Genomic DNA, 14,939 nt, shown 5'->3' with positions numbered 1-14,939 from the left:
TGCACATACCCCACATGGCCTAAGGAGTCATAGGAATACCTATAATACCCGCATTAATAGTGATTGATCATCCTGATATAGCATTACCAAGTTAGTAAGCGGGAACATGTCCTGGAGCACCCACCCCCAACGTGCGTTTCGGCTGTCTCTGCCTTTCTCAAGGGGTACAAGAAGAGAGGGAAAGGGGAGTTTAAAAAGCCCCATCAGCCAATAGTAGTGGCGACCGCTAATTAGACACAGGTGCCCTAGTAGTAAGCGCACCAATTGTAGTGAAAGCTGCAACATCGCGCTAATATGGATGCCTGTCAAATGACAGCATCAGGAGCGCCGAAGCCGCTTGATGACGCATGCACTGCCATGGTAACCGGACGCCCGGCAGCGTCGGCGTCATGTGCCCGTGACGTCACATCATGGACCAGGAACATGACGCGCACGCGTACAGCGTACAAGAGAGATTGCATGAAGGGCAATTACTGGACACCTATGAATGTAGCCTATATATGGCAAACTACTGAGTCAAATAGAGATGAACAGATATCCACAATACAACATACAATTTAGATGATATATCGCCAAAATCAACAATTATATGATAGTAATACAGCATAATGTTACACATGGCAAATAAACACTATATCACATTATTTAAATTGCGGCATATCTTCATCTCTTGATAGCATATGACGACAATCCAGAAGGCCAAATTATGTATAATGGAACCAACATTGAAGTCCATATTAGGGTAGTTCGATCGCTGACAAAAAGTAGATGAGGCTAAATAAAAAATAAAAAAATTAAAACCAAAACATGTACATGTTAAATTATAGTGGATCACAGAAAAGGGACAAAGCTGATATTTTCATTAAGTCCTTTAGGTTGCACAGTATCCAAGGCCCAAATCCACCTGGTCTCGCCGTTGGGCTAATCGGGAAGAGATCCTCCCACCATGAATCCCAGGATCAACCGCATCAATTCCCCTGAATCTAAGTAGGGAGCCATCACAATTGTGATATTGTTTAAAGTGGCGAGGTAGGGTCCTGAGCGTGGATATGTCGTCATGGACGGCTGCCACCTGGATTCCCAGTACATGTTCACGGACACGTACCTTAAACTGTCTAGTAGTCAATCCTATATAAATTAAATTACACGGACAGACAGCAAAAAAGTTAATATTCTTGGAGACACATGTAATGTGTCTCCTAATCTCGTACATCCTTGATCCTGCCAAATTAAAAAATGTATTGGCCCGATCAACATTTGAACATGCAACACACCGGCCACATGGTCTACATCCACGCTCAGGCCCAACGCCATCAATAAATGCGGACCTAGAATCACCTTGACAGTGACTCCGAACAAGGCAATCCTTGAGGTTTTTGGAGCGCCGAATAGCGACACTAGGTGCCTTAGGAAGAAACTGTTTTAGAACTGGGTCAGCTTGAAGAATGTGCCAGGCTCTCTTAAGACAATCCTTCATTCTTGAGAATTGTGCATGATAATTAGTAACAAAGCGTATTTGATTTGTTGATTTGCGGTCCCTTCGAGTATATAATAGGGAATGGCGACATGAGTATTTTGCTCTAGGATAAGCCCGCTTGATTGTGCGTCTACCATAACCCCTTTCACGAAAACGTACAAAGAGATCACGTGCCTGCATTTCAAATTCTTGGTCACTGGAACAGATCCGCCGCAAGCGGAGGAACTGCCCGGTGGGGATTGAATCAATCATATACCTCGGGTGGGCCGAGGAGGCGTGCAGCAACATATTTGTCAAGGTCTCCTTTCTAAAGATGTTTTTTTGTAGTATACCATCACTATCCCTCCATACAGTCACATCAAGAAAATTGATCTTGTCCATGTCTCCTTGATAGGTGACATATATATTTTTGTCATTCATATTCAAGATACTCATAAACTCACTTAGCTCTTCGATAGATCCCTGCCAGATCAGGAATATATCGCCGATGTACAAAAGGGGGATGCGGTTCATCGACACCCGATTTGACAGGGAGAGGTCCCTCTCCCACAGCCCCAGGAATAAATGTGCATATCCGGGGCAAAAGAAGCCCCCATTGCAGTACCCTAGAGCTGCAGGTAGAAAGATCCCTTAACCCCTTCCTGACATCCGACGTACTATCCCGTCCACGGTACCCGGGCCCGTATGACCGTGGACGGGATAGTACGTCTACCGCGATCAGCGGCGCCCACGTGGTGAGCGCCGCTGATCGCGGCCGGGTGTCAGCTGATTATCACAGCTGACACCCGGCACTATGTGTCAGGGGCGGTCACGGACCGCCCCCGACACGTTAACCCCTTGCACACCGCGATCAAACATGATCGCGGTGTACCGGGAGTTAAAGGGAAGCATCGGCAGGGAGGGGGCTCCCTCCGTGCTTCCCTGAGCCCCCCACGGCAGCGCAATGTGCAGCGCTGCTGCGGGGGGCTCCTATCCTCCAGGCCCCCGAATCCAAGATGGCGACGGGGGCCTTCGGGGACCTGAGGAAGCTGGCTTCCTCAGTGCCTGCAAAGCGCAGGCAAGAGGAAGTCTGCTTCAATGCCTGTGACAGATTGCTGATCTGTCACAGTGATCTGTGATGTGACAGATCAGCGATCTGTCACAGGACAGTGATGTCCCACCTGGGACTATGTAATAAAGTAAAAAAAAAATTAAAAAAAAATGTAAAAATAAATTAAAAAAAATCGCCAAATAAATTAGTAAAAAAAAAAAAAAATATTCCCCAATAAATTCATTTTTTGAAAATAATAAAAAAAAAAAAACAATAAAAGTACACATATTAGGTATCGCCGCGTCCGTAATGACCCGCCCTATAAAACTGTCCCATTAGTTAACCCTTTTAGCGAACCCCTTAAAAAATAAAAATAAAAAACGAAGCAAAAAATAATGATTTATTATCATACCGCCAAACAAAAAGTGTAATATCGCGCGATCAAAAAGACGCATATAAATATCCATGGTACCGCTGAAAACGTCATCTTGTCCCGCAAAAAACGAGCTGCCACACAGAATCATCAGCGAAAAAATAAAAAAGTTATAGCTCACAGAATAAAGCGATGCAAAAATAATTATTTTTTATATAAAATAGTTTTCATTGCATAAAACCGACAAAAACATAAAAAAAGACCTAAATGAGGTATCGCTGTAACCGTACTGACCCGAAGAATAAAACCGCTTTATCAATTTTACCGCACGCGGAACGGTGTAAACGCACCCCCCCAAAAGAAATTCATGAAACGCTGGTTTTTGTTCATTCTGCGTCCCAAAAATAGGAATAAAAAGCGATCAAAAAATGTCACGTGCCCGAAAATGGTACCAATAAAAACGTCAACTCGTCCCGCAAAAAATAAGACCTCACATGACTCAGTGGGTCAAAATACGGAAAAATTATAGCTCTCAAAATGTGGTGATGCAAAAACTATTTTACAATAAAAAGCGTCTTTTAGCGTGCGACAGCTGCCAAACATAAAAACCGCCATAAATAGTAAATCAAACCCCCCGTTATCACCCCCTTAGTTAGGGAAAAATAATAAAACTAAAAAAAAAAGTATCTATCTCCATTTTCCCGTTAGGGTAAGGCTGTGTGCACACGCTGCGGATTAGGTGCGGATTCATCCGCGCGGATTTTGTAAAATCCGCAGGTGAAACCGCAGGTCAAAAGACCTGCGGTTTTACCTGCAGATTGCTCTGCGGTTTTGTCCTGCGGTTTTTCATCTCCTCATTAGAGGAGATGGCAAACCGCAGGAGAATCCGCAGAAAGAATTGACATGTCAATTCTTTCTGCGGATTGAAAACCGCAGATAATCCGCGCGGAAAATTCCACACCGTCTGCACTGCGGTTTTTGATTCCCATAGGGAATCATGGTACTGGGGTCCGCAGCAGCCAAAACCGCTGCGGAACTGCAGCAAAATCCGCAGCGTGTGCACACAGCCTTAGGGTTAGGGCTAGGGTTAGGGCTAGGGTTAGGGCTAGGGTTAGAGCTAGGGTTAGAGCTAGGGTTAGGGTTAGGGTTAGGGTTAGGGCTAGGGTTAGGGCTAGGGTTAGGGCTAGGGTTAGGGCTCAGATTAGGGTTAGGGGTGTGTTGGGGTTAGGGTTGGAGTTATAATTGGGGGTTTCCACTGTTTGGGCACATCAGGGGCTCTCCAAATGCAAGATGGCGTCTGATCTCAATTCCAGCCAATTCTGAGTTGAAAAAGTCAAATGGTGCTCCTTCCCTTCCAAGCTCTGCCATGCGCCCAAACAGTGTTTTACCCCCACATGTAGGGTATCAGCCTACTCAGGACAAATTGCAAAACAATTTTTGGGGTCCAATTTCTCCTGTTACCCTTAGGAAAATAAAAAATTGGGGGCAAAAATATCATTTTTGTGGAAAAAAATGATTTTTTTATTTTCACGTCCGAGTGTTATAAACTTCTGTGAAGCACTTGGGGGTTCAAAGTGCTCACCACACATCTAGATAAGTTCCGTGGGGGGTCTAGTGTCCAAAATGGGGTCACTTGTGGGGAGTTTCAATAGTTTAGGTACATCAGGGGCTCTCCAAACGCACATGACACCCGCAGACCATTCCATCAAAGTCTGCATTCCAAAACGTCACTGCTTCCCTTCCGAGCCCCGACGTGTGTCCATACAGTAGTTTTCTCCCACATATGGGGTGTCAGCGTACTCAGGCCAAATTGGACAACAACTTTTGGGGTCCAATTTCTCCTGTTACCCTTGGGAAAATGAAAAAATTGGGGACTAATTGATCATGTTTCTGGAAAAAATACCATTTTTTTATTTTCATGCCCTGGCATTATAAACTTCTGTGAAGCCCTTGGGGGTTCAAAGTGCTCACCTCACATCTAGATAAGTTCCTTAGTGGGTCTAGTTTTCAAAATGGGGTCATTTGTGGGGGGTTTCCACTGTTTAGGTACATTAGGGGCTCTCCAAAGGCAACATGACACTCGCAGACCATTCCATCAAAGTCTGCATACCAAAACGTCACTACTTCCCTTCCGAACCCTGACGTGTGCCCATACAGTAGTTTTCACCCACATATGGGAAATCAGCATACTCAGGACAAATTGGACAACAACTTTTGGGGTCCAATTTCTCCTGGTACCCTTGGGAAAATAAAAAAATGGTGACTAAAAGATCATGTTTGTGGAAAAAATACGAATTTTTTATTTTCACGCCCGGGCGTTATAAACTTCTGTGAAGCACTGGGGGGTTCAAAGTGCTCACCACACATCTAGATAAGTTCCTTGGGGGGTCTAGTTTACAAAATGGTGTCATTTGTGGGGGGTTTCCACTGTTTAGGTACATTAGGGGCTCTCCAAAGGCAACATGACACCCGCAGACCATTCCATCAAAGTCTGCATTCCAAAACGTCATTACTTCCCTTCCGAGCTCCGACGTGTGCCCATACAGTAGTTTTCTCCCACATATGGGGTATCAGCATACTCAGGACAAATTGTACAACAACTTTTGGGGTCCAATTTCTCCTGGTACCCTTTGGAAAATAAAAAAATGGTGACTAAAAGATCATGTTTGTGGAAAAAATACAAATTATTTATTTTCACGCCCGGGCATTATAAACTTCTGTGAAGCACTGGGGGGGTCAAAGTGCTCACCACACATCTAGATAAGTTCCTTAGGGGGTCTAGTTTCCAAAATGGTGTCATTTGTGGGGGATTTCCACTGTTTTGGTACATCAGGGGTTTTCCAAACGCGACATGGTGTCCGATCTCAATTCCAGCCAAAAACGTCAAATGGTGCTGCTTCCCTTAAGAGCTCTGCCATGCGCCCAAATAGTGGTTTACCCCCACATGTGGGGTATCAGCGTACTCAGGACAAATTGCACAATAACTTTTAGGGTCCTGTTACCCTTGGAAAAATAAGAATTGAGGGTGAAAAGATCATTTTTGTGGAAAATATATGATTTTTTAATTGTATGGCTGTATGTTATAAACTTCTGTGAAGCCCATGGGGGTTCAAAGTTCTCACCACACATCTAGATAAGTTCCTTAGGGGGTCTAGTTTCCAAAATGGTGTCATTTGTGGGGGGTTTCCACTGTTTTGGTACATCAGGAGTTTTCCAAACGCGACATGGTGTCCGATCTCAATTCCAGCCAAAAACGTCAAATGGCATTGCTTCCCTTCCGAGCTCTGCCATGCGCCCAAATAGTGGTTTACCCCCACATGTGGGGTATCAACGTACTCAGGACAAATTGCACAATAACTTTTAGGGTCCTGTTACCCTTGGGAAAATAAAAATTGGGGTGAAAAGATCATTTTTGTGGAAAAAATATGATTTTTTAATTGTACCGCTGTACGTTATAAACTTCTGTAAAGCCCTTGTGGGTTCAAAGTTCTCACCACATATCTAGATAAGTTCCTTGGGGGGTCTAGTTTCCAAAATGGGGTCACTTGTAGGGGGTTTCCACTGTTTAGGTACATCAGGGACTCTCCAAACGTGACATGGCGTCCGATCTGAATTCCAGCCAATTTTGCATTGAAAAGTCAAACGGCGCTCCTTCCATTCTGAGCTCTGCCATGCGCCGAAACAGTCGTTCCCCCCCACAAATCAGGTATCAGCGTACTCAGGACAAATTGCACAATAACTTTTGCAGTCCAATTTCTCCTGTTACCCTTGGTAAAATAAAAAAAATTGAACCTGAAGTATTTTTTTTGTGAAAAAAAGTTAGATGTTCATTTCTTTTTAAATATTCAAAAAAATTCCTGTGACGCACCTAATGGGTTAATAAACTTCTTGAATGTGGTTTTGAGCACCTTAAGGGGTTCAGTTTTAAGAATGGTGTCACTTTTGGGTATTTTCTATCATATAGACCCCTCAAAGTGGCTTCAAATGTGATGTGGTCCTAAAAATAAAATGGTGTTGTAAAAATGAGAAATCGCTGGTCAACTTTTAACCCTTATAACTTCCTAACAAAAAAAAATTTTGGTTGCAAAATTGTGCTGATGTAAAGTAAACATGTGGGAAATGTTACTTATCAAGTTTTTTGTGTGCCGTATCTCTGTGATTTAAGGGCATAAAAATTCAAAGTTGGAAAATTGCGAAATTTTCAAAATTTTTGCCAAATTTCCAATTTTTTCACAAATAAACGCAAGTTATTTGAATGAAATTTTACCACTAACATGAAGTACAATATGTCACGAGAAAACAATATCAGAATCACCGGGATCAATGGAAGCGTTCCAGAGTTATGACCTCATAAAGGTACAGTGGTCAGAATTGTAAAAATTGGCCCGGTCATGAACGTGCAAACCACCCTTGGGGGTGAAGGGGTTAAAACACAAAAAAATTATGAGTCAGTGAGAACTCGAGGAGCTCAAGTATCAGGCCGACGATCCCCCTGGGCAGACTGGACATCTCAAGATAATATTTAGTCGCTGTTAGGCCATCACTGTGTTTGATATTTGTATAAAGAGATTCAATATCTCCCATTACCAACAGTGTGCCCTGTCCAACATGGAGACCGTCGTCCCTCCTCAAGAACTCACTAGTATCAAGTATGAATGATGGAAGATTCTCATCCAGAGGCTGTAATTTAGAGCCTATCACATGCATCCAAATACTCTACAGCGTGAAGAGAGAAGGAAGATCCGGCACTGGAGACTTAATAAAATCCACGATAAGTTTTATTCACATAATTTCATGATAAAACCATAAAGGGGAAAACAGACCCCCCACGCCTGACGCGTTTCGAACCTTACACCAGGTTCTTCACTGGTGTAAGGTTCGAAACGCGTCAGGCGTGGGGGGTCTGTTTTCCCCTTTATGGTTTTATCATGAAATTATGTGAATAAAACTTATCGTGGATTTTATTAAGTCTCCAGTGCTGGATCTTCCTTCTCTCTTCATGTTTGCAACACATGGTGGTCAGCCATTTGATCCCTAGGCACGACCGGCTTACAGGACTATTTTGGTGAGCACAAAATTTCCCTTTCCCCTTCCTAATTTTCTAACTCTACAGCGTGACTGGCCAGTAAAGGTCTAAAAGAAGAAAAAATAATGACATGGCCCCCTTGTTCACCTGATCTGAACCCCATAGAAAACCTGTGGTCCCTCATAAAATGTGAGATCTACAAGGAGGGAAAACAGTATACCTCTCGGAACATTGTCTGGGAGGCTGTGGTGGCTGCTGCACGCAATGTTGATCGTAAACAGATCATGCAACTGACAGAATCTATGGATGGAAGGCTTTTGAGTGTCATCGTAAAGAAAAGTGGCTATATTGGTCACTGATTTTGTTTTTGTTTTTGAATGTCAGAAATGTTTATTTCTAAAATTTGTGTTGTTATATTGGTTTACCTGGTGAAAATAAACAAGTGAGATGGGTATATATTTGGTTTTTATTAAGTTGCCTAATAAATAATAATAATCTTTATTTTTATATAGCGCTAACATATTCCGCAGCGCTTTACAGTTTGCACACATTTTCATCACTGTCCTCGATGGGACTCACAATCTAAATTCCCTATCAGTATGTCTTTGGAGTGTGGGAGGAAACCGGAGTACCCGGGGGAAACCCACGCAAACATGGGGAGAACATACAAACTTCTTGCAGATGTTGTCCTTGGTGGGATTGGAACCCAGGGCTCCACCACTGACCGCCGTGCTGCCTAATAATTCTGCACAGTAATAGTTACCTGAAAAAAACAGATATCATCCTAAGATAGGCAAATCTAAAAAAAAAACACTCCAACTTCAAAAAATATTAAGCTTTGATATTTATGAGTCTTTTGGGTTGATTGAGAACATAGTTGCTGTTCAATAATAAAAAGAATCCTCTCAAATACAACTGGCCTAATAATTCTGCACGCAGTGTATGTGCACATAGATATATGGCTGGTGCCATTTTTTTTAGCTGGTTAAGCTGTCAGCCTACTGATCTGGGATACCTTTAAGCAATTCTTGAGTATCTATCTCTTTCCATCTATACTCAATCTTTTTCTATCTTTCTATAGGGTCTTCTCAGGACTAAAAGGACAATCGCCGAGGAGCGGGGTCGCCACTGTCCTACATTATAGGGTGCCAACCTCCATTGACAGGCAGTCAACAGAACAAGTTCCATTGTAGGGCTATGGCAGCAATTTTTTGTATCCTTCGTGGAAGGTCGGCACACTTAGCTGCTCCCTGACATAGACACAGGAACACGTTTGGTTGAAGTCTCTGGGTGGTTTATTGCTTCATAAACCAATATGCAAAAAATAGTAACAGAAAACAAAAAGTCCATATAAAGTCCTTCCCCGTATGGCTCCCGCCTTCTGGGTCAAACAAGTGAGGACCTCTCGCAGGAGCTTCAGTCTGGAGGCTTCTTCCCTCTAAACAACACAGGCAGGAAAAAAACTGTCTGGACATTTAACATCCCAGCCACACCCTTGAGGTAGAGATATGGTGAGTAGGTATCCCGCCCATCTCTTACCTACTCACCTACAAACCCGCCCATAACATGGCCGAACAACTCCTTCAGCACCTAGCATGCTGAAGAGAAACGTATGGGTTTCTAGATCATGGAAGAAAGCACATAAGATGCCTGGGCATCCACCTCTTGGCTTTTGAATGGATGGATGAACTTAGTTTCGTAACCTTCCCACTGTCATGGCACTCACACAATGAAGTTTGGGAATTTTCTTGGCCAAGAGACTGCTATCGATGAGCTGAATGATGCTGTTTCTCTTTTCTTGGGAAGTTTTCTTCATGGCTGCTCCTTAATTCCAACCAGTGACCTTTTGCTTGGGAATAAACCTAATGACACACTGAGCTATTAGGAAATGTGAGGACAGGTTTTAATTTGTAGTATGCAGGAAGAAACAGATTTTTCCACCACCAGGAGCAAATAAGTAACAATGCAGTGACATGACAAGAATCTGCATAACTAATCATATGCAAATTTATGTATGAGATACCCAAGATGATTGTCCATAATATGAGGGTAGTTTCATGTTCGAAGCAGTAGTGGAAGGTGAGATAGGGAGCCTGAAAGTCAAAAGGTCAACACATTGTTACCCTTTTGTTTGTCAGTGTATATTCACTGTTGAACAGCTGGACAGTACAGATATTAATATGCTGCCCACATAAACAATGAGGTGGGGGCATCAAAAAATATTTTTGCACAGGGCACCATTCAACCTAAGGCTGACTCTGGTTAGAAATATATTTACTTAGAAAACTGGTGACGTGTTCAAAATTTATTTAACCCGGCTGTATGGGTGTCAGAATTTTCAGGCATGCAATCTTCCTCAAACACGTTGAGGATGATAGGGTGTTTGGGGTGAATGGCGACCCTTCACTAATGTAAAAGTCTTGGGAAAAAAGAAGGGATATCCAGATATAGTAATCACAATCTCATTGGTTTACTATCTTATACTTATGGAAATAAGAGCCCAAGCTTTCGGCTGTCATTTTGGTCGTACAGAAAGGCACAATATCACTGTTATTGGTCTGCACAATTTTTATGCATGGCTAGGGTCGTAATTAAGGCAAAATTGCCATTACTGGTGTAAGGGGGCTGGTGAGCAGAAGCAGAGAGCGGGGACCCGGACTGGATGAGACACACTGCGCAGCCTGTGCTGAGGCAAAACAGCCGAGCCACTGTATAAATGACCTGGCAGACTGCATGGCATGCTGAGGCCCGGGCTAATTACATTATGCTGTTTTATTAAGCACCAATCACTCGCAGCTGCAGCTACTTACAGTGTATGCCCGCAGCAAAGGGATCTAGTTGCCCTCAGTTCCTAAGGTGAAAGCAATCCCCCGGGCCCTTGCAGCACATTATATGCAGGAGTTGAGGGCTCGAAAATGATGAGGTGCATGCTCCCGCCCACTTTCCCATCCGACCTCCCATTCCCCCACCCCCTGGCCAACCCACCAGTTACTCTTCTAGTTCACCCCTCCATACTTTTGCAGTGTGAAGCTGCTCTGTAAGCTTCCTGCCTGCAAACTACTACGTAGTTTTAAGTTCAACCCTACTGACTGTTGCCTGTCTGTCTCCTTGCAATAAGGTACAGTCGCCTGTCTTACAGGGGATATTCTGGTATCCTAATAACTCTCCCCTATACACGACAACATATAGTATAATTACTAGGGTCAGTTCACATGGCGGATCTTCAAGCAGACGCCACGCTGACAGTCTGCTAAATACAGAAAAGGGGCTCCGTAACTCTAAGGCCCCATGAAATGAACAGAGCAGCTGGTCAGATATGCATTTAGCTACTCGATTCATTTGACTGGGAGTTCTAGAAATAGCTGGAACTTCCACTGAAATGAATGGAGTGGCCGTACACGTCTGACCAGCCGCTCCGTTCATTTCAGGGGGCGGTTGAGTATTTTTTTTTTTGTAATTTATTCACTGTCATATTTCCCTTGCCATAACTTTTCTGTCATTGATGTAGCTGTATGGGCCTTATTCTTTGCAGGACAAGTTTGGGCCTTTACATTTCTGGTGGCATCCATGAGCATGGCACCTAACATGCTATAATGAAAGTACATAAACAGATACATAGAAATACTATTTACAGTATATGAACATGTACACAGTAACCGGATATCCAAAATTAGAACTTTTCGTCTGAACTTCAACACTCACAGACTGTATACATGAGTTTTTCACATTGTTGTTTTCACATAGTACGAAATATGTTTGTACCCTTTATCATATTCTTTGGTGTTGGAAGGAAGCATTTGTAAGGTTCACTTGCGTAACTTTGCAAAATAATGTTCTATACAGATATTTGTTGAGGGAAAAAAAGCTTATCACTATTCTGTACAGAGGCAGACATCCTGCTGATTCTGGAAATTCCAGGTCATTATTTGTAGAAATGTTGTTGTCCATGGCAGCAGATTATAACCCATGCTGTTCGAGGAATTCCCTTGAATAGGGAAAGTCAAAACATGTTGTTTCAAATGTCTTTAATGTAATCTTTTTTCCACCTAATCATAAGAATATTACAAGCAGTAATCCGTCCTTTGATTAGTTTGTATTTGAAGACCCAATTACATTGGTTTTAAAGGTCATATGTCAATAACAAAAGTAGTTTTGATGTATAGTTATTGCACAGAATTGTGTGTTTCAAGATACATGATGATTGGAAAAAAATGGATAAGGTCAGAAAAAAAGACCTAATAAATCTCATAGTCCTTTTTTAGAAAGGCAAAGTCACTTCAATACTGGCTTTTGTCTACTGAGGCATGTTGAACCCTGCAGTGATTATTTCGCATGTCAATACCTCTTTATATTTACATCTAATTTACATCTACTTTTTCCATAGCCACACGGGCAACCTGCAATATTGCCTTTTTTTCAAAACCTAGTAGTAACAAGCAATGTGTTCATTGTCATCTACTATGGTGACTCTGGCAGGAATTATTATTATTACTTTTGCATGCAAGAACCATTTTGTATATATATTTAAATCTACAGGGTTATTATTGTGTGTGTATTGTTATTATTTTTTTACATCATTGTATACTGTTTTGCCGCAGCCTATCCCCCTTTTTTTTGGAGGCCTTTTGACCTGTCTTTTTAAGTTCTCCTTTTAATAATATTTAATAAAGAATAATTTTTTAACAATCAATATTTTCTCTTATTTTCACTTTTTTCCACATGATATACCTTCTTGTGGAATATGTTGAGCTCAGAAAAAAATACCTGTCTGGTTTATTATAGAAACATGGCCAATTTAATTGTGATAAATTGCCATGTATGGCCGTTGTACAAGAATGGTGTCTGTGAAGAATAATGCAAATATAATTTCATGCCAATAGTTTCTGTCCTATGTGACATGGGATTATAAAACCCCCTTCAGTGTGTAACAGAACACCTAGACCCATTTCAATGTGCAGCTAACAGCAGGGGGGTCAAGCCTCAAAAGCTGTGACTGATAGATCTCATTCCTTGAGCAGCTCAGAGCAGAACAAATGCTGGCTTGCAATATAGAGTCATGCAGAATATGTCAAAGAACATTCTAGAAACATGCTTCCAAAAGGAGTTATGGAGATACATAGAACATCTAGTAGAAGCCAGGTAGCGAAGGCTTGTTTGGTCCCCACACACGGTTGGATCTGATGATGCCAGAATGGCCCCCCTAGGACCGTCCAGAAATTAGTTAATGTCTTTCATAGGTTTTGCAGTTTTTAGCTGCAGAGGCAAGGGGAGGGGATTTATGTTCAGCCTAGAGGGCAGGAGGGGAGTGACCCAAAGGTAATAAAGGCTAATGTAAGGCCATGTGGTCTCTCTCTCACTATTATGTCTGCGGTTGTATATGTGTAACCATTGTGTATATAGTGTACTGTCTAGTGTGCCCTTAAGGTCATTAAATATATAATTTAACCTTGGGCTGCTCTTTATCTCAATACGCGAATCTACAAATCTGTTTCTTGGTTTAATTTTACATGCTACCAGGGCTGGTTTCTGGCTGGTTTCTGGCTGGCTTGATATAATCCCGTTAACAGACTGACTAACAAGGTACTGGTTGCAGTCCTATCGTGCTGGCAGTATTCTGTTTCACTGGTGCTAGTGAAAGAGGCATCTCAGCATGTCAGGGTTGTGAGCAAGTGTGGTACTATGTCATTGACTGCTTGGGCCACATCCCCTCACTTCCGTGTTTCCCTGAACCTGTGTGGACAGGAGGTGTGTGTAAAACTGCGCCAACCTGACCATACGTGTCCTCAGGCGGTACGGGACTATGTGATCTCTCTGACATAATAGTGACATCAGGCGTGGTGGCGAGGTGTGGGTTTATCACATGTTGGGGTAGTGGAGGGATTCCACGTGATCTCTCTGGTGGTCTTTTTTTCACAGTGTCATTTTAGGAAGAAAGCAGCCACTTTTTTAATTTTATACATTACACTCAAAATAAGTATAAGTAATGAAAGGGTTTCCTTTTTAAAGGTATTTGATTTAATACTATATGGATAAAGAAAAAATATGTTTTTTTAGATAAAGTATGGAGAGTATATTTTACATACACAAATAATTGAAAATACATTTTGTATTGAAGAAATGCTTTAACCTACCTAGTACTGATCCATAACCTGTTGCTACAGTTTCCCCTTTTACCACCAGCTTCACCTGGACTTTGGTTTCTATAAGTGTGTTAAAGATGGTAACACTCACTGCTTCTTCAACCCCCGATCGGAAAACCGATGGAGCAGCTATCAGGTAGCCCCTAGTATTGAGAGAAAAACACAACTGTGACAAAATCCAACAAGTGCAGCAGAAAGCAAAAGTTAATTCAATAGGTATGTTATCACAGAAACTGAAATACAAAAGAAAAAAAAAACATTCTTAACTGTAAAAGGAAAAAAGCAAATCCACTATAAAAACATGTCAGATTTTCTTTTTTTATGAAATTTTTTTCTACTGTTAACAACAGACATTCCATAACCACTGAGATACCTGGAGGCATACTATGTCAATTATCTTTGTGGGTTTTGCCCCTTCACATAAAAGAACAGGAAAAATTCTAATTACTGTAATTAACTATGTTGAAGGTTAACTTCAAAGCATAGTAATGGGTTAGTATCATCCTTTGGGCAGTCTAGAAAAGAAAAAGAAGAGGAAAGCACAGATATCCTCAAGCCTGTAGGCTTAACATTTTTGTAGGTAAAAGGACAATTTATGAATGTGTTGAACACAGGTAGAAACAATTTTAACCTGAAGGCATTTAGGAGATTTGCAATATAATAACATGTATGTGTGTATATTGACCACACTTGTTTTTGGTAGAGGTTCAATATGTTTTAGAGGCATTTGCTTCAGTTACATAGAATAGCTGCTTAGAATTCTGAAAAAAATGCTAGCACTCTTGTTCTCTGGAGAATATCTTTCTTCAATTAGCAGCTCCCAGGAGGAAATAAGTTTATTTTCTCCCAGTAGCCGCACTTTCAGTAAGTCGGCTAGGCAGCAACGTAACGCT

General features: G+C 41.9%; 1 protein-coding gene across 1 annotated transcript in view; it reads right to left on the bottom strand.

Annotated features, from left to right (window-relative positions):
* CPAMD8 (C3 and PZP like alpha-2-macroglobulin domain containing 8) overlaps window positions 1-14,939 on the bottom strand; it is a 357,262-nt gene that overhangs the window by 292,014 nt on the left and 50,309 nt on the right. Inside the window, exon 2 of the mRNA XM_073559839.1 lies at window positions 14,038-14,189. Within this exon, the coding sequence (XP_073415940.1) occupies window positions 14,038-14,189 (152 nt within the window). The remainder of the gene's footprint in view (window positions 1-14,037; window positions 14,190-14,939) is intronic.

Source organism: Dendrobates tinctorius, unplaced genomic scaffold (assembly GCF_039654945.1).
Source record: "Dendrobates tinctorius isolate UK_male_01 unplaced genomic scaffold, ASM3965494v1 ptg000276l, whole genome shotgun sequence".
Taxonomy (NCBI): Eukaryota; Metazoa; Chordata; class Amphibia; order Anura; family Dendrobatidae; genus Dendrobates; species Dendrobates tinctorius.
Note: the sequence above shows the minus strand (reverse complement) of the source record. Positions and strands in the feature narration are given on the sequence as shown.